The sequence below is a fragment of the Sardina pilchardus genome, chromosome 18 (genome assembly GCF_963854185.1).
Source record: "Sardina pilchardus chromosome 18, fSarPil1.1, whole genome shotgun sequence".
Lineage (NCBI taxonomy): Eukaryota > Metazoa > Chordata > Actinopteri > Clupeiformes > Clupeidae > Sardina > Sardina pilchardus.
Window position 1 is genome coordinate 16,455,367 of NC_085011.1, and position 19,830 is coordinate 16,475,196.

General features: G+C 45.2%; 2 protein-coding genes across 4 annotated transcripts in view; one reads left to right on the top strand and one right to left on the bottom strand.

Annotated features, from left to right (window-relative positions):
- Positions 1 to 14,483, top strand: phf3 (PHD finger protein 3). 3 transcript variants are annotated; one of them, XM_062518878.1, is made up of 16 exons: positions 1 to 129; positions 2,177 to 2,370; positions 2,724 to 2,873; positions 3,442 to 4,903; positions 6,017 to 6,293; positions 7,140 to 7,197; positions 7,341 to 7,461; positions 7,985 to 8,141; positions 8,298 to 8,414; positions 8,931 to 9,059; positions 9,359 to 9,497; positions 10,424 to 10,610; positions 10,764 to 10,911; positions 10,989 to 11,078; positions 11,192 to 11,387; positions 11,514 to 14,483. In XM_062518878.1, exons 2-16 carry the CDS (start codon positions 2,280 to 2,282, stop codon positions 13,895 to 13,897), a joined length of 5,706 nt encoding a protein of 1,901 aa, XP_062374862.1. In that variant the 5' UTR covers positions 1 to 129; positions 2,177 to 2,279; the 3' UTR covers positions 13,898 to 14,483. The 3 variants fall into 3 exon arrangements, with proteins under 3 accessions (XP_062374862.1, XP_062374864.1, XP_062374861.1); XM_062518877.1 differs by having other exon boundaries at positions 11 to 129; positions 2,114 to 2,370; XM_062518880.1 differs by lacking the exon at positions 2,177 to 2,370 and having other exon boundaries at positions 2 to 129.
- Positions 14,484 to 14,601: 118 nt separating this feature from the next.
- Positions 14,602 to 19,830, bottom strand: part of eys (eyes shut homolog) — a 204,334-nt gene continuing 199,105 nt past the window's right edge. Inside the window, exons 49-51 of the mRNA XM_062520401.1 lie at positions 19,629 to 19,801; positions 17,835 to 17,996; positions 14,602 to 16,216 (exon numbers count right to left, since the gene is read on the bottom strand). Coding sequence (XP_062376385.1) covers positions 15,021 to 16,216; positions 17,835 to 17,996; positions 19,629 to 19,801 — 1,531 coding nt within the window. The 3' untranslated portion in view covers positions 14,602 to 15,020. The remainder of the gene's footprint in view (positions 16,217 to 17,834; positions 17,997 to 19,628; positions 19,802 to 19,830) is intronic.

Genomic DNA, 19,830 nt, shown 5'->3' on the forward strand with positions numbered 1-19,830 from the left:
GTGGGGATTTTGCAGAAGGCAGTAATGGCGGCGTAGCTAGGGGAGAACCGGTAGCCTGAACTAGCTTACAAGATTCACTGCGACTTTAATCTGGAAGTAATGGTCAAGTCTATAGATAAGAGTTGCGAGGTGAGTTGAATTATTTTCTTCCCGTGTGTAAAAGTGAAGTGGTTAGTCTTTATATCAGCTAGCAGTTTAGGGGGCGTGAACATACGCAAGCCTAACGTTAGCCTGTGTTTTCCGAATCTGAGGCCTTGCTAGCTAGCCTGCTAGGTTAGCTAGCCAACGTTAGCTCACTGGCCTCTAACCATACGTTGACATGTCTCTCGGGGCTTACAGTGTATACTAACGCCATGTTTATTTAGTTTGTGTCGCTGTGTTTTTTTGATATGATCCCTATTTCTGTAACGTTAGAGGGACCACTAGTCTAGCTAAAGTAAACGCCAACGTTAAAGCTGTACGTTAACGTTTTAGTTAAGTATGCACAGGGCAGGCTAACCTTAAGTCTGCCAATTAACGTTAATATATTTGGAGCAAATGCAACACAAATGGCAACTAACAATATCGAGCTTGTACACAATACAACATTAACTATGCATTAGTCCAGACCGTGTTTGGCAATCATATCTATTGACTGTCTGAACGACGCGCCAGCCAGAACTTTGCCCCGAGGACGAGCTGAGGTTCTGCTAACTGGCTAGCCCATCAGTTAGTCCTGCTTTGCCGTTGATGTCAACTGAGTTTGTACACTGACATTACAACAGTTGGCCAGCAAGTTAGGACAGCTACCTTGCAGGTGCATTGTTCAATCTTTGGATGTAACATTATAGTGACATGCACAATTAACACTCTTGATTCCTATCTAACCAAGCCGTCATGCAATGCATTACTTTTTCACTTTAGTTTGCCCTCCAAGGCCTTCATGGATAGCTATGCTGGCTAACAACTGACTAGCTCTCGACATATTGACCGTGTAGCACAGCATAATGTGTCCAGCATAACATTAGCGAGCTAGCCAGCGCCGCCATGCATGTGCTACACAGAATGTTTAGTGACAAGGTTTCGTTTGCATGCGAGTGACTGGTTGTGTGTACATTAGCGATGGATGCATTATGGAAAATCATGCGAATATGTCAGCATGCTAACTTGGGTATTTCGAACTTCCGGAGATATCAGTAACGTTATCTTTGTAACTTGGCTAAAGTTAGCCAAGTTACAAGTCCTGTTGAGATACCAGCGTTTACTTTTAGTTAAGTGTTGTTTTCATCTCCGTGTTTTTTTTTAAATGAATGTCTAATGATATTGCACGTTTGAGAGACTAACTTTGGGTGCTGTGTGCATAACGGCTTGCTGTTCAAGAATAGAATGTGTGTCAGACTAATTTCCCTTAATATGCAAAACGCTCTTGCGTTTTCCCTCATCAGCAGCAGGTGTCACGCTGTCAGTTACTGTACGTTAGGCTAGCTAATGCCAGCCTGAGCCAACGACGTGTTAACATTAGATTCACCCCCATCAGATGGCCTCATTATTGAATGAATGTTTCATAACATTTTTGAAGCCAAGTTATTCATTCTTGACTGCGTGAGGACTCTTTTAAGGTTGATAGTAATCTCTGATGCGCCAAGATACTTCTACTACGGTGACCGCCAATGTACTGTACGTATCATTTGTCTATATAAAGGAGAAACATAACGTTAGTAAAACCTGGACGTTTGCACTGCAAAAAATATCACCAGCTCTATGCAGACATGTTTCAAAATGTCTTCCTTTATCAGTGTCAGAGGACGCAAAGATTTGTGTTCATTTGACGAAGAATGTAGCCTATTCAGGGTAAACAAAAACAAGGTCATGCCTGTGAACTGTAGGCTTTGCCAGACTTTTAACACTACTTTGCCCATTTATGTCGTGCTGCAGACAGTTTCTGGCAACACTGAAGTGTTAAATTGTAACACACTGTTGACTTTAATGTGTTTTTAAGATTAAATTCAGTAACCTGCAGACAGATGTAGATCTAACTTCTCAGCCCCTACGTGGTGACTCACTAACTGAGGAGGAGTATGCGCTCTTCTCTTGGTCATAATTTATATTAATGGCTATTTTCTTATTCCTGCAGAGTTTTCAGACAGGCAGAGGCATTCATGGATGTAGTTGACTCCTTTACCTGTTTAATTCCCAGTGATCAGTTGGATGACTCCTTGTTGCTTGGCCAGAACTTGGAATGTGAAGCAAGTGATGAGTTTGGATCAGGTCACAAAAGACCAGGCGACTCGTTAAAGAACATGCTCAGTGACAAAGACCCTATGTTCGGGTCTGCCAGCACTCAGTTCCATCTGCTGGACAATGATGAGTCTAACTTTGCCATCTTAACAGGTGTGTTGATGAAGGATATTGCCCTTTTGAGCAATGCATCCTTATGTCCTTACAAGTTGTAAATAGCCAACTTTAAACATTGATGTGAACAAAAGGCTTTTGGCCATAACGTCACTTACCTCTCCACTTTCCACTCCAAACTAGCCTATTATTTTCTTGGACTTTTTTCCATCTTTTAGCAGCTCACCAGATTCGGACCTTGGCATCATTGCTAGTGCCATGGCTCCCCTCTCTCTACAGGAAAATAGAGAGAGTGTGATTGTCTTGCTTGCTGTGTGATGTTGCTCATATGATGAACTTGCATGCCCTGGGGCGGAATTGAGCGTGACCGCATACATCTTTGTGCTCTACAGGTCACAACATGAGTGCGTCAGGACGTGGCCGTGGTGTCTCCAGGGGTCAGTCGGTCGGCCGCAGGATGTTACGGGGTGGCAGGAGAGGCTCAAGGGGCGGCAGGGGAGCGAGTGGTGCTCCCAAGAACGCTTCGAGCCCAGCAGAGCAAGGTACAAACATGCACAATTCTTCCATTTGTTTTTTGCTGATGGTGACGTTCATTAATATGACATATTGTGTTAATGTTATGAGTTGGAAAGGTCTCGTCCAGCATGGCTGCAAAGATAATTTGGCTCCCCCCCCCCAACAATTTGTCTACACAAAACACAAAAGTGAATGCGGAAAAAAAACTAACTTTGTAGGAAGATGTGGTTCCTGAAAGCAAGGGCATGACATCTGATCTCTCCTTCCCTGATGAAGGAGTTCTCTTGTGGTGGCCTGTATTGTACTCCTGATTGACCTCACGATGACCTATGCCCTACTGTCAGTTAAAAAAAATAAAATATATATATATAGTATAGTTTTATATATATCAACTATACTCATCACATTGGATGTTTTGTAAGTTGTGTGATTGTTGCTGACACATAAAATTGCAATACTGATAAATGAATGATAACATTCTGACCAGTAGTGCAGGCATAGATGGATAAATAACAGATCGTTAACTTTTTTGATGATAGTTTTTTCGTTGTTTTGTTGCCCTTTCTGTTCTGTCCCCCCCCCCCCCCCACTCAGGAGGCGGCAGAGGTTCAGGGCGAGGCGTGCGGGGCAGGCGCACGGGCCCGGGCAGGAGAGGGGTCAGCATGAGGAGGGCAGGAAGAGGCCGAGGCAGAGCGGCGGGGAGGAGCCCACCAGGGTCTTCCTCCTCCTCTGACGACGATTCCCCGCGGCGGCGTAAGCGTGAGCTGCTTCTGAGCCGACGGTACGACGCGAACAGCGTCCCCCCGTCCATGAGCCCCGTCGTGGTGCTGAGGCGCCTGACCGTCACCGTCGGCGGCTTCCGCATCGAGCTGCTCCCGGGGCCTTCCCACCTGGCCGGCGTGGCGAGCCTCACCGTGGAGCAGGGTGCGCACGAGGGACTGGTGTGCGTGGACGGCATGGGCGTCAGCGTGAACGCAGAGGACATTATGACCGCCGACAGCTCCGTGGTGGTCGAAGCCGTCCGAGACCGAGACCCACGCAGAGCTGCCCAGCAGAAGAAGGTGATCGCGGTCTCCGGAGGAGGCGATGCGGCGATGGACCTCGGGCCGTACGTGAACCCTAACGAAGTCCAAAACACCAACGGTGCTCTGTTGCCGAAACCGGCCGCAAAGGTTTCTGCTTCGCTGGTCCCTAAAGCAGCCAGTGACCAAAATGACCCTCCAAAGGCCAAGAGCAGCAAGATGCAGGGGAAGAACAACGTGGCACTGCCGGACTCACCCACCAAGAATTTAAAATCAAAGGAGGCCTTGTCCTCCCCCAAGCCCAAGCCAACGGTACCTGGGAAACCCGCTACTGCCAGAAAGGGCCTAAACCATCCCCACCTGAAGAAGGTGCCGCCGCGACGCATGCTGAAGAACCCTGCGGACTTGAAGCGAAAGCTGCAGAACAATGTAGCATTGAAGCGGCCTGGAGAGCCGATCAAGGCTGCTGGTGGGCCTGTGCCTAAAGTGCAGAAGATCCGGCAGGAAACCTCCGCCAAGCAACCCGCCAAGCCAGGTGCACCCAGACCTGAAATCAGCAAGCTGCAGCAGGCGCCAAGGCCACAGGGACCAAGGCCGCAGCCCCCACCCTCTCACCCCCCCTCTCACCCTCCCTCTCATCCTCCCTCTCACCCCGGCGCCCAGCAGAGCCCCCACAAGCAGGCCGGCCCCCCCCAGAGGAAGCCTCCCCCCCCGCAGAGCCCCTCGCCGGTCAAGAAGCCGGAGCAGGGCGCGCTGAAGGAGCTGGCGGAGAACGAGGAGCAGGAGCGGGAGCGCGAGCGCGAGCGCCACCGGCAGCGCAAGGAGAAGGTGCTGCAGAAGCAGCGCAGCCGCAGCGCGCGCAGCGTCTCCGTGGACGAGCCCGAGCTCTTCATCCCCGACAACGCCCCGCCCTCCTCCGGCAGGAAGGAGGAGACCGTGGAGGAGGAGCCCGTCGCCGCCGCCGACGAGGAGGGGGCGGCGCAGTGGGATCCCAGCAAGCACTGCGGCCTCTGCAAGAAAGCCCACAGCAACAGGTAGGAGCCTGCTCAGCAGTCACAGCATCTCAGCAGGTTGAGTCTGAGCTGCCCACAGCATAGTTTAAACTACAGTCATGACTTTCATTAATCTGATACACTCATGTAAACACACTTCAGGCTTTAAAGGACTTGCACAATTTTTCCAGATGTTTTCTTGCAGAGTAGTGCAGGCGATCATGTTCGTTCGGGCCTGTTGCCACATAGCTGTGCCGCTTCATATTTCCAAGTTAATTTATATCCCAACACTCCTACAGTACGTCTATATTCTTAGTGCTGTGTGTTTGGCTGTGTAAAAAACAGCTGACTGCTACATCAACTTAAAATGACATTGCTCTTGTGTGTGTGTGTGTGTGTGTGTGTGTGTGTGTGTGTGTGTGTGTGTGTGTGTGTGTGTGTGTGTGTGTGTGTGTGTGTGTGTGTGTGTGTGTGTGTGTGTGTGTGTGTGTGTGTGTGTGTGTGTGTGTGTGTGTGTGTGTGTGTGTGTGTGTGTGTGTGTGTGTGTGTGTGTGTGTGTGTGTGTGTGTGTGTGTGTGTGTGTGTGTGTGAAAAACATGAGATTGCTACAAAGGCTTTGCTGTTGTCCATAGAGGGGCATCTGCATCTATCTTTAGACAGAATAGTGCATTGCTCCACACCTTAAATAAGGTAGTATCATGGTGGAACTGTGTCTGTAATACTGCAAAATCATCTACAGCATGTCAACATTGTTCGATGTTATTGGGTTAAAGTGAAGTTTTTCCCTTGAGTTGTGCATTTAACTCAACTTTGAACTGAAAATAATTTTGACACGTTCTTGATATGAGAAAGCACAGTTTGTTTGTGTTCATGTTCATGTATTGGGCTACGTGATGTGTGATCATTTAATGAAATAGAATCTGTATTCCTAGTGGGTGGCATAAAATCCCAGATGCCTGCCCTCTGGTGCAGTGTTGTTATTTGGTGACTATGGCAACAAGGTAGCTGAACCAAAGTTAATTTCAAACCCAGCTTCGGCTTCGCCATGGCAACGGCTGCACCCAGTCACACTTAATTACAGTAAACTGCCTCTTTTTTTTTATTTTTGTATTTCTTTTTTTTCATTCTTTTTTTTTTTTCCTCCCTTAATTTCAGGTTCATGGTCGGGTGTGGGCGCTGTGACGACTGGTTCCATGGCGACTGCGTGGGCCTGGACCTGGACAAAGTCCAGCAGATGGAGCAGGAGGACCAGGAGTACGTGTGCCTGCGCTGCTGTGAAGACGAGGACACCACCCGCGCCGAGCCGGGCGCCTCCGACCCCGTCGCCAAAGACCACGCGCCCAAGACCGACGCCCAGCAGCAGCAGCAGCAGCCCTCCAGACACAAGCAGGGCCAAGGGGTCACCACCGGGGGAGTCCGGCCCTTCAGAAAGGTACGCTCATCTGCATTTGATCTCATAGGTGGTGTGAGGGTATCGGTGTTTGTGTGTTTGTACAGTATGTGGGTGTGGGGGGGGGGGGGGGGGGGGGGGGGGGGGTGCGCTTATGGGTTCTCGCTATAAGCATCTTAGGGATTACCGTTTCATGCTTCTTGTTGTCATTGCATGTTGGATGTTTGCATCATGTTGTATTGTGCTCTTGTGTATTTTTAGCATGAAAACTTTAGCATGAATAAACCTACCCAGAACACAGAGCAGCGGCACTAGCTGTAGTGCTACCTTTGGAGCACAGCATCTCCAGTCACACTTTATGCTGATGTTAGTGGTGATGATAGACTAAGCCACGAGTAGCTGTCCTTTCATTTGTTTAACAACCTTAACATTATCTAAGTCATATAGTGTGTGTAAAGTAGCGTGTAAATGTCTAAGATGTTATTTTTATGATTTATATTTCTGTTATTTTTCCTGATCATCAATCAAACTGCTGTTGTATTTCTTTTAGCTGTGCACCATTTAAGAGTGCACACATGGTCAGCAGCCTGTTAAAGGGTTCGTTTTCCTTTTAGTTTTCATTTCAAATAGGAAACTTTGTTGTTTTTGGGGTGCTGGGTGGGTGACTGGTGTTCTGCCTCAATACATACACTTTATGAATAACTTGACATCTTTTCATTCACTTGCGTAATGGTGAATGACATTGTTCTCAATCTCACTGCACTGCATAGCTGCAGTACACTGTTTTCAAAAGACACACCAGTGTTATTTGTGGAGATTGGTACACAGGGGTCTCTCACACAACACTTTTCTCAAAGCCTTTTTTTAAAACATACTTTTTTTCCCCAGGATTCCACTTCAGAAAGGAGGCCGTCATCAGAATCAAAAGATTCTACATACAGAAGTGGTAAAACTTGCATTTTCAGAAATAAAGAAGAGCTTTATCAATTTTAAGTCATAGCAAAGCATATACAGTATTTAATCTGTTTGAGGACTACCTAGGAAAGACTGTACTCACAGAAATCATAGATCTCATTTGTGTCCCATCAGGATCAACTGTGAAGTCAGAGAAACATAAAGCTAAAGTGTCATCTGTGAGCATGAAGCAACCATCCACAGACCAAATCCGACGGAATGTCCGGCACACTCTGAAGGATATCCTTTTGAGCAGGTACCTCTTGAGTCAGTGGGTAGACTAATGACAGTAACACCGCAGTTTAGGGCCCTGTGTCCACCAATCGCGTTTTTTACGCTGAGAGCGCCCTTAACCTCCTTTTCTCGGAGCTTCGAGAAGTGTTTATTGTTGCTATGTTACCAAAACCGGAGACGGTTTATAACGAGAAGTGACATTGACGAGCCCGGCGCTGTTCTAAAAGTTGAACAGATTTCAACTTTGATCGCTCTGAGTAAAAAACGGTCAGCGCCGAGAGTTTTTTTCCATCGAGGGCGCTCAGCGCTGTGAATGCTGAGCTACATATACTTTATATTGAAAATTGTCGCCGTCGTCGCAAAAAACGATATAGGTGGACACAGGGCCTAGCAGTTCCAAATATATCTGAATATGTGTTTGTATGGAACTGTTCTTTATATGGATGTACAGTAAAAGAAGCGTGTGTGTGTGTATAAATGTGTAGGTGTGTGTAGATTCAACATACATTTGTTCAGACACCCTAACGTCTCTGTTTTCATTTTAGATTGAAAGATTCTGACCTGAAAATCTCTTCAGAGAAGGTGGCTGAGGTGGCCAAGAAAACAGAAAAAGAACTCTACTCATTTTTTCAAGGCACAGATAGCAAATACAAAAGCAAATACAGAAGCCTAACTTTCAACCTGAAGGACACCAAAAACAATGTAAGTTCACATGTCCCATTTTGATGTTTGTTCATATTATGAAAGATTAGTTTGTTGTAAGTAAAACATTATTTCCCTCTGGTTCTGTGTTTAGTTGGTATTATCTGTTGCATTACAGCTTTTGAAAGCCATGTCTATCTGTTTTTTTTCCCTCAGGTACTATTTAAACGTGTTCTTCAAGGAGAAATCTCTCCAGGAGACCTCATTCGTATGAGCCCTGAAGAATTGGCCTCTAAAGAATTGGCTGCTTGGAGACAAAGGGAAAATAGACATGTAAGCATTGGACATGCATTTAACATTGCTTTACTGTGACCACTGTTTCTGAAATAATTATGTTTCTATTTAGGCTTTGCGACTTGAACGGTGAATATGAAATACTCATTTGAAAATGTAGCAACTTTAAGATGCGGAAAACACAAATTAAGCCAGTGTTGAAATGTCAAATTGATGCTTTCCTGAGATGTGTGGTATTATCCAAAGCTACACTTTGATTTCTGTAATGGAACCAAGCAATTTTGAGGCAATTTGTCTTAGCAGCCTTTTTTTCCCGGTCTATATCCACTTTGTAAGCCCCATTTCAAAGTGCAATTCAATACCCCATTTTTCAGAGTTCACTCTATTAATTTCTCTGCAAACTGTTTCACAGAATTACAAATCTCCAGGCTGGGTGCATTGGAGCAAAACAGAGCTAACCATGGAAAGTTGCCCCTGTAGCGACTGGGTTAAGAGTTGCGTTTGATTGAAACCTGATGGCGCTCATTCCCTTTTTCACTTGTCTCCTGTTGTCAGGCTATAGAAATGATCGAAAAAGAACAGCGGGAGGCAGAGAGGCGGCCCATCACTAAAATCACCCACAAAGGAGAGATCGAGATTGAGAACCAGGAGCCCATGAAAGCCCCCGATGTCATAGAACTAGAGGTAACGTGACATTAAATGAGACACACACACACACACACACACACACACACACACACACACACACACACACACACACACAAACATACACACAAAAACAAACAAGGTTGTTTTGATTTTACATGAGCTCTCAGATGACTCACCACACATTGAAGAACACAAGGAGACCACAGCAAACATGGCGATGTGCACAGCACTGCCCGTCTAGTCATTATTAGTCATTTGATGAAATTAATCCTGCATTGTGTGTGTGCGTGCGTGTGTATGTGTGTGTAAATGTGTGTGTGTTTGGTTGGTTGCAGCCTGAGCCAGTCCCAAAACCTCAAGAAGAGCCTGAGGAGAAGCCCCAGGTGGCAGAGCCGGAGTCCCCTAAAGACGTCAAAGACACCACCAGCCTGCACAAGTCCCACCTCTTTGATCTCAACTGCAAGATATGCACTGGTGAGAGACAGGATCTGTACACTTACATCTTTTGCTTGCCATGTTTGATTTGTGCTGGTGCTTGGTAAGCTTATAGGCAGAGTCTGCTGTGACCTTGGAAAGGGTCAATCAGCTGAATAATTTGTCAGCATGTTTCCGGTATACTTTTCAACTAATGATCATACAGATTGACTGGCGAAAGTATATAATTATATGATGTGTTGACTTTGAGCTAGCAGAGTTTGGAACTAGAGAAGTGTTAGTACTGATTGACCTATATTAAACTCTATATTAAACTAATCTCCATAATTAGTGACCCAATTCTGATTTTTTTTAAGTGAGTCACATTGGACAAGAACTGGTGAAATATCTTAAATAAACAATTTCATCTCCCGGGCTCGGCCACCTCAGGGACGACTGGGTGTCTGCCTGCTACTAAATATTCATAGGGGGGTGGGGGCTTGAGCGATGGTTGTCTCTCAGCTTTTCTTAACACGCTTGTTAACACCATCACGGCTGGCAGCCCCTGCAATGAATGGCACGCGTTCAGCTGATCTCCTGGGATACTGAAACATGAGAAGCGAACGTGCTAATGTATAGTGGCAGTCTATACGCGTGAACAGTCATCCGTTAGGAAATGTACTTTTCTCTCCATCTGAGAGCATGTTTGCTCCCGGAGAAAGCAGTATGCTATGTAAGACTCTTTTTTTTCAGTAGCTTTGGTGCACAGAACAGAACCATGCAGTGGATTACCACCAAAAGCATGTAACTTGTTCAAAATGCTTAATTTATGTCCCAAAAGCAAATATTTAAGACATTTAGTTACGTTAGTATTAGCATATTGACCGGCTAATTCTATCAGAATGAAGAGTATGAATCCATTTAATAATTTTATACATATTCTGTCATCTGGAGCATTAAATAAACAAATGATCAATTCTATCAAGGGCGAATGGTTCCCCCTGTGGAGGAGCCGGTCACTAAGGTGGTTAAAGTAGCCACCACCGTTACGAAACGTCCATCCACTTTGGAAGTCGAAGCTGCCCCCACACCTTCATCAGGGATAACCGACGAGCTTGACGCTTTAGAGGGCAGCCTTATGACATCCGGAATCTTCTCCAGCTTTGAAGGACGGTAAGAACTTTTAAGCCTCTTAAAGTCTCTCTTCTGTATGCAATGTATCTTGCTATTCATTTAAAATTAATCTGCAGCTAAAATTTTATCAACCAGAAAAGTGATTTATGAATGGCCACCTATCATATAAATCTAAATCTAAAATACTTGCAGATCTGAAAGTCTGAGTAGCAAGGAAGATCCAGCAGCATTTCTTGCCAACTTGGAATGCCTGTGGAATGGTTATGTGGATATGGCTGCGGTGGCCAAGCTGTTAACTAAAGCCTATCCAGTCTCGGGATCTTTGGACAATTTAACTGAGGTAAACAGAGATTGTAATAGTAACCCATGTTATTACATAACTGCACTTGCAATGACTAATAGATCCTCTATTGTCAGGATCTACCAGAGAACATTCAAGTTGGTGGAAGGATCTCGCCACAAATAGTGTGGGACTATGTTGAAAAAATCCGGGCCTCTGGAACAAAAGTAAGTTAGTGTTTGTATCCACTGTATTCCCTCTGTTGTATAGTTGCTGCATTACTGAAGCGATCCCTGTGTCAGGTTTTAAAAACTGGCTTCTTCTTTTTCTTCACAATCAGGAACTGTGTGTGATTCGCTTCGCCCCGGAGACAGAAGAAGACGAGATATCATACACGTTACTTTACGCTTACTTCAGCAGTCGCCGGAGATATGGAGTGGTTGCCAATAACCGAAAGCTCGTTAAAGACATGTATCTCATTCCGTTGGGTGCAACGGAAAAAATTCCACATCATATTGTACCTTTTGATGGTCCAGGTAAAGTAAAAGGCATTGGACAAGTTGATGTTAATGTTGATTTTAATATTTTCAAAACGGTTAATATATTTGTAAAGACAAGTCTACCATGACATCATTTTTATTTATTTGTTTTTGTACCCACAGGATTAGAATCCAATCGTCCAAATCTTTTGCTGGGACTTCTTATCAGACAGCGGCCTAAGAGGGACTATGGTGCTATACTTCCCATGCCTGCAAGTAGCCCTGCAGGTGTCTTACCTGAGACTGAAAAAACAGCTGATCTAGTCGCAAAACCAGCAAAGGTTCTGCAGGTGGAAAATGACTTCATCAGCTCTTTGAAAGTTCCATCAGTGAAGGAGGCTACACCACATAAGCCATCAGAGACCGATGATCCATTGGGGACAGACCCTATAGAAACTGAGGACTCAGCCACAGACCTTGGTCTGCTGGATTCATCTAAACCACTTCGATTCCTCCCTGGGGTACTCCAATCTGCGTCAGCCAAGGCAAGCAAGTCGACGGTGGCTGAGGATGAGGCGAGCCAAGCGCAGATCACCACAGGGCATCAGGCCTTCCAGAGTGGTGCCGGAAGTCAGGGTGGCTCGGTCAAACCCACCACACCCACCACCCCTGTAAGTCTGAATCGGTTTATTATAAAGAAGAAGGACGCTAAAACTGTCAAAATGGAAGCAGGTCCATCCAGTGAGACGGTAAAATCTGTTACAGATTCCAAAACAGTGAAATTGGAGGCAGATCCATCTAGTCAATCTGACACGTCAGTCACTGATTCTAAATCAGTCAAGACAGATGCAAGTCCATCCATTAAAATGGAAAAATCGGTCATAGATTCACAATCGGCCAAGACTGATGCAAGTCCATCCATTAAAATGGAAAAATCGGTCACAGATTCACAATCGGCCAAGACTGATGCAAGTCCATCCGTTAAAACAGAAAAATCTGTCACAGATTCACAATCGGCCAAGACTGATGCAAGTTCATCCGTTAAGACTGAAAAATCTGATACTGATTCCAAGTCAAGATTCCAGGCCAAGACAGAGACAGGTCAATCCAGCAGCACTGTGGAATCTGAGACCATATCAGCTAAAATCTTGGGAGGTCCATCAAGTGACACTGAGAAGTCTGTCCTGGATAACGTAATAGGAAAACAGAAAAGTGATGTGCCAAGCAGCACATTGCTGGTGTCTCTGAAAGACAAGCCAGCAGATGTTTCCACAGAGGTGTTTCTTGCCAGCCTGTCCTCGCCCACTAAACCTGTGCCCAGCACCTCTGATTCATCAAAAGAAGCTGACTCTCTGTCCAACAGTGTCAGCTTGAGCCCAGATAAACAGTCCAGTCCAGATTCCACAACAGCTACTCTGTTGGACACTTCTGCCGAGGACAAACCTTCCACCACTTCATCTATCCCTGGATTGTCCAGCCCAACAAGTAGTCCAAAACAGCCTTTTGCTGGTATTTTAAAAAGCAGCTTAGAACAACCAAAACCAACTGATGCAAAGATGTCACCTCCTGAGCTTGAGGATTTGGTTTCAGACAGGAAACATTCTGAGCAACCAGACGCTCAGGAAGGGTCAAAAGACCGCAAAGAAGCTCCGCACTCAACGTCTGTGCCTAGCTCCTCAGATCTGTCTCCAAAGGAATTCCAACCTTTGAGAGACATCCAAAGCATCAAGACCATTTCTTCCAACTGCAAGAGCAAAGACCCTCTGTCACCGCGTCCCTCTCTTCTCAACTCTCCCCCCTTATTCCCTCCTGCTGCTCTCGGCCCACCACCTGCCCGGTTTCCTCCCCCAGGTCCTACAGTTCCATTTCACCTCACCTCGCCACTGCCAAATTTCTCCAATCCCCCACCTTTTCTGCCACCACAAATCTCGTCCAACATGCGCTTCCCGCCACCAGGGCCTCCAGCCATGTTGTTTCCCCAGAGTCGGACTCCTGCCCCTTCCTGGACTCCACCCGGCCCTCCCCTTCAGCCTGGCTTCCCCCCACCTCTCAACTTACTTGCGGTTCCACCATTGCCTTTTGGGACTCCAAGGTTTCCCACCGAACCTGCGAAACCTACCCTCGTCTCGCCTAAAGAAAAAGGACCAGATCAGCGTTATCACGACCCCTGGGAAAGGCCACGGCGCTCGGAGGACAGCGGACCCAAGAAGCAAGATCGGGATCACCATAGCCGATCGAGGCATCACTACGAGAAGAAAAGCAGGCACCACGACCGGGATTACGATCGAGAACGAGGAAAGCGCGAGCGGCGGAGCCGCAGCAGAACCAGGAGCAGAAGCCGGAGTCGGAGCAGAAGTAGAAGCCGCAGTCGGAGCAGAAGTCGGAGTCGAGACCGACACCACAGGGACCGGAGCAAGCACTCGAAGGATGACCGCCATTCGGACAGACGGAAAGAGAGACATAGTGATGATTACAGTGGCCGTCACAAAGATAAAGACAGGGACAAACACCGACGTGATTCTGGACACGAGAAGGGAAAGAAGAGCTCAAGAGACAGACGTTCTTGATTTTTACAAATATAAGCAAGAACTTCGCTTTATGCCTTTTTCCTGACGAAAGCTTTTTTTATTTTTCAGTACAATAGATCAAATGTCTGTAGAGTTATTGATGTCCAAAACGTGCAGCTTTTTTTAAAACAGACTTGAAAGAAAGAAAAAAAAAAACAACAAAAAATATTTTTTAGGTTGAGTTACAGATTTTAAACTTTCATTTTAATGGTTTTGCTTGCACTGACCACATAGGCAACTGTGATTGCTCATATCTACGATACAGTCAACAAGTAACTTTCTTACTCTGCATGATTCATCTAGATGCAAGTGGTCAAAATTAACACCACACTTCAAGAAATCTACTACAAACATGGATTATTTTTGCCATTGAAGCAGTTTTTCCTCAACTGTTATCTCTTTCTTGTTTGTATTTTTAAATGTCCCTTCCCGAATGTCCTCTTCTTTTTTGTTTTTCGAATTGTTTTGAGATAATTGTCTTTGTACATTTTGGCTTGTCATGCACATTAGAAATCAAGTGTGCATTCAGCACCTTGTGTTTTCTGTACAGTTCATAATAAAGCTAATCTTTTATTGTTCATAAAAAGCATTGTTGTTGGAAAACAAACATACTCTACTCAACCGACAACATAATGAATAAGTGAGGATTCATGCATTAAACCCAAGAAGAAGTAATGACAGAAACAGTGTTATTACTATCTATTTTGACTTTAATACTATTCCCATGTATGATGTACCTCTGGAACCTTTGGACAGACACTTTTGACAAAACAAGAAGAAAGCAAGGAGAGCTGAACAGGTATGCGGAAATGAACAGGAAGTGACAGCACCAAAGTAAGACAAAAATATTTGGGGAGAAGGAGATATGGCGAAGTTATCAACTTTGTAGCACCTCATGACTAAAATTCCTCATATTTTGTGAAAACCTCTACACACCTACAAGTGTTCACTGGTCATAGGCAACATCATTTAACAGTTGGATGTATAGCTGCTTGAGAAACAAATGCCAAACATCCTGAATGGCCCATTCTTAGCTTGAAATATTACTGTAAGCTTTAAGCCTCAGGAAAATACATTCATGTCAAACCAAAATATCTAAGTCACATTTGTTAAAAAATATCTGCTACTCGTCACCTTTGTAAACATTAAAGCCCTCATAGCTTTGGAGAAACTGCAGCTTTCTGGTGTCTTGGAATAAAATAACATCTTTAATGCTACCCTCAAAACCTGTAGAAAAGAGACCAGATGTTATAGCTGATACATTTCTATTTAACTCAAAGCCTCCGAAATAATAAACACCATCATAATTTATGGCAACATATCGCTCAAAGGGATCGACATCCTCAAAAATTACTCTCTCTTCATCCAAGAACACCTGGATTACAGTTCTGTTGTGAACTACTGTTATAAAATTCCATTTGTCACAGCACAACGTGACATTAGGGTACACAAGAGGGACAGGAATCCTCTCTCCGAGGTTTATGGCAATCTGGAGGTGGCCATCTCGCAGTCCGACTGCCAGGAAGTCATCATCCTCTGTCTGCGCTCTGCCCATCCAAACGATCAGTCCGTCCTCCCGGCTTGTAGTGAAATTGAGAGAAATTTGGGTGTATCTCAGATTCCTTTGGTAGTACTGGGGGTCTTTGTATTTCAAATATGAATCACCCACAAACTTGACGGCGTTCATGGACACCGGCTCGTCGCAGTACGGGCCGTTCCATCCGAGCGAACACATGCAGGAGTGGGTGGAGGCCGTCACGTTGGCGACGCAGAGCGAACCATGCCGACAGAGGTTGCCCACACAGTAAACGGACTCGTCACATCTGGGCCCCGTCCAGATAGGTGGGCAAGAACAGGTGAATGAGGCCAGGCCAACGGCCCGGCAGAGCCCACTGTTTTGGCACACTTTATACCCACAGGCCGTGCCATCCCAGTCCCCGACGTTGGCGCCATTAGTCGCCCCCTTTTCAGTGAGGTCAAGGTCAACACCGTTGACGACGACCTCTCTGATGCAGCCGGTGAAGGTCGTAGGCTCGTTTTCCACCGCGTTGGTTGCGACTGCGCTCAGGGAGGACACCCCTCCGATGAAGATGTCCGTCGCTACATCAAGGGTCGTCATGACCTCGGTAGCGTTCTGGGTGACCACTTCTCCGTCCAGGATGAGGTAGCTGTGATCGCCTTGCCTCCCTGTCTGCAGGTTGTGCCAGACCCGGCCAGTGGGGTCTACCTTGTTTTTGGACTGCAGCACGATGGTTCCGTCTCCGAGGTTGTAGCGCAGCTGAACAAATCCATCGGTCAGAGACACACTAATAAAATCCCCTGAAAAAAAAGAGACTTATGGTTTTAATCATGAAGTTATAACTGCTTCAGGGCCAAGTTAGTTGAAGCAAAAATTAGTACGCACTCTCTCGCTCTCACTCACTCACTCACTCACTCACTCACTCACTCACTCACTCACGCACGCACACACACACACACACACACACCAGGCTTGTGCAAAATTCAGAATTGAATTGAGAATGACTCCTAAATTCCAATTCAATTCTTGAGTTTGAATTGAATTTGAATTGAGGTCAAAAACAGGATGCAGAATTACAATTCGAATTTGAATTAAGGGAAGTAGAATTGAAATTCAATGAAATTCAAATCAATTCATATACATAATATAAGGGTACTCTGCAAATTATTTGATTCTGATCAAGATAGAAAAAATAGATTAGAAGTGTTTGATCATTTATATTGTTTGAAGCGTGAATTTTTTACTTTACGTAAGTGTTCAACTTTACACTATCTTAAATCAAGCACATCTTTTTTTTTGTCTCAAATAGGCATGAAATCTTAAAATGAGGTAAATACTGTTAAAATGAGATCTTTTACATCTCTCCCTCAAATTCTCATCAATATAAAGCTTGTTTTAAGATTAAGTGACAAGAAAATTTTACTTAACTTAAGATGACATTTAAGATTTAAGATATCATCTTAAAACAGCAGTTTATGCTTATAACAACTTATGTAGCAACTTTAAATATACGTAATCTAGACTTGTCACAAGCTGTGGTACTGTGGCGCAACAGGTTACAGCATTAGTACCTTGTACTCGTCCAACTACTCACGGGGACCCGGTTCGAATCTCACCTGCGGTCATATCCGAATCTCTCCCCAAGTCTTTCACTCACCCACCCGCTTCCTGTCTATCTTCATTGTCCTATCTGAATAAAGGCAAGAAGTCCAGAAAATGTTCTTCCAAAAAAAAAGGAATATAATCTGAGGCTGTTTAAATTTAAGTAACCTCATTTTACTACCAGCATTTTATGCTTATATTAAGTATATTTTACTTATGTTGGGGATGTACAAATTATATTTATAAGTAATCTTAAAAACAGCAATTTCAGCTTATGTTAAGTTTCCAAATACCTCTGTAGACATGCTTATTGCTAGATTTTTTTATTTATCTTAATTCACAAAATCTTGTCAAGTGAAATTATCTTGCTGCATGGACAGAACATTTCACTTGTTTTGAGTACCTTTTACCTCAGATTTAGTGTTTTTATCTTGTTTTTAGACACCCTTTTTTGCAGTGTTTAACAATTAAGTTTCACAAAATGTCAGATATGATCTCAACAAACACACAATTTATAATTGAAAACAGTAATCAATTACATTTCCAATGTAATTTTCCCTGAACTGAATGTATGTGAGATTCAACACATTCTTCCTGTTATGTGACATGTGAATTTGTTTTGAATTGCCATGAATTGAATTCCACTTCCTGTCATTCCAATTCCAATTCAAATTCAACTTCCTGTGGGGTGGGGCCAATTCAATTCAAATTCCAACTCATGAATTGAATGGAGGCAAATTCTAAAATTCGGAATTGTGCACAAGCCTGACACACACACACACACACACACACACACACACACACACACACACACACCTGCTCTCGCTGTAAGGTGTTGTGCCATGTAGAACATAATGCCCTCCGGTGACAGAGTCTGGAACTGCATCTGCAGATGTGTCTTGTGTCTTACACTGACAGGGGCGAATGACATCCAGGAGGAGAGGTTTCCACTGAAGTAAGGATCACTGATAGCCAAGGCTGAAACATCACAATGGACACAACCTCATTTTTGTGAAAATGTCAGATGATTCCATGAGTAAGCAACCAACAGTCAGCTCTTTTTAATACACAGTATATCTGCTTTTTTTTTTAAATATAAAACATAATGTGCAGCGAAGATAAAAGCATTTTGAAATGAGGACAGAAATGTACATCTGATATTGACGGCATGAATGCGGCAGAATGTCAAGGCGGGATGAGCGGACATCTAATTCCTCTTTTGTATTAAATGGTGTTAACAGCACAGCTCGGGTACAGTATGGTGAGACAGAGACATTTGAGGAGAGCGGAGAGATGCTTAGAATGTGGTAAAAGGCTTTTTCTTGGTGTAATTGGCCATGAAAACACCCATATGCTCTCTCTGTCTGTCTCTCTCTCTCTATCTCTCTCTCTCTCTCTCTCTTTCAATTTTCTGCTGACTCTGTGGGTCAGGGTTTAGAGTCTTGCTGACACGTAGCGACGGGCCAGCGTGCGGCACGCGGGAGTAAGAGAGGACCTGAGGGAGGGAGGCGCTCGGCCTTCAGCCAAAGACCAGCCTCTGATCCCCGGCTCTGACACTTCAGCTTCTCAGCCCTCTGGGGATCTCAGGCCTCCTCAAAGGCATTCAAAGGTTTTAATGTCCAGGGGAAAAGAAATCACCACTCCAAGGTCCATTCCCTTCAAGGATCTTTTAACAGTATTTAAAAAAGTCCTGTGTTCTGTGGCAGGCAGGTCATGACACGTACCCCACATGTATTAGCACATGAACGGCAACTAAAACCTGCAGTAAATCTGTTAGGAGGAAGCAGATACTGTAACTGCACCAGAACACTGTGTTTCCTTGCCCTTTAGAAGAAGTGTTATGGCCAAGCTCTCCTCCTGACAGGATATTCTTTGTTGTTGATCCTTTTCAACTTCTACTGCAGTCCCCTTTGTTGCCTTCAGCAACCATTCAATAGTCTGCTCTTTGAATTCGGAGACACCTTTTCCGAATAGAAATGAAAAACTAGCTGTGGTATTTTCAGACGTATACTACTTTGAAATAGAAATAAAGGTAGCCTTTGGAATTGAACCTCGAATTGACTGCTCTGTCCTCTAACAGTGCCTGCAACGAAACAAACCCCCCCCCCCCCCCCCCCCCCCACCATGCCCCCCCTGCGCCTCCTCTTCCAGCTCCTCCACCTCCTCCAGGACTAATCAGCTTGAGCCTCTTATTATGCCCGAGCATGTTTTGAGGGAGAAAGACTCTTTTTAGTCAATCAATACTAACAGAGGCCAGGAGTGTTTTGCAGGGAGCACATATAAAGTCATTGCCAATTGACAGGGAAGGTTAGCCATGGCTGTCCAAGGCGGGGGGTGTAAGGGGTTGGGGGGTGGACGGAGGGGGGGTTGGACGTCATGTCCCTTAGCTCTGACAGAACTGGGCAGGAACAGGTGGCTCAATAAAGGCAGGGTGGATTTAATCTACTGTCTCAGACACGCTCACCTCGCCTCCCAGGTGTCTGACAGGGGAAAAGACAACATTAGCTGCTAATGAGACAAACGCCTGCTTTTTACCGCACTTACAATTAAGCAGAGGTAAGCAAAGTAGGAGGGGAGAGGGAAAGTTGTGTCGTGCAGGTGATGACTGACCTTGCTGGCAGTGCTGTCCGCCCGTGCCCAGCGGACACAGACAGGTGTAGCCTTTGGGGAGCGGGACGCAGGTGGAACCCTTCGCACACATCGGCGGGGGGCTGTGTTCCGCGTCGCACACGGACACCTTCTCAGAACACAGCGCTCCTTTCCATCCAAACACACACTGGCAGCTGAGGGGAGGAGGATGTCATGTGTCAGT

Excerpts from the sequence above, each read along its gene's own strand:
- phf3 (XM_062518877.1), top strand. The coding sequence starts at position 2,139 with ATGGATGTAGTTGACTCCTTTACCTGTTTAATTCCCAGTGATCAGTTG. Across the intron at positions 8,142-8,297 it reads TGAAGGACACCAAAAACAAT|GTACTATTTAAACGTGTTCT; the intron begins GTAAGTTCACAT and ends TTTTTCCCTCAG. Across the intron at positions 8,415-8,930 it reads GACAAAGGGAAAATAGACAT|GCTATAGAAATGATCGAAAA; the intron begins GTAAGCATTGGA and ends TCCTGTTGTCAG.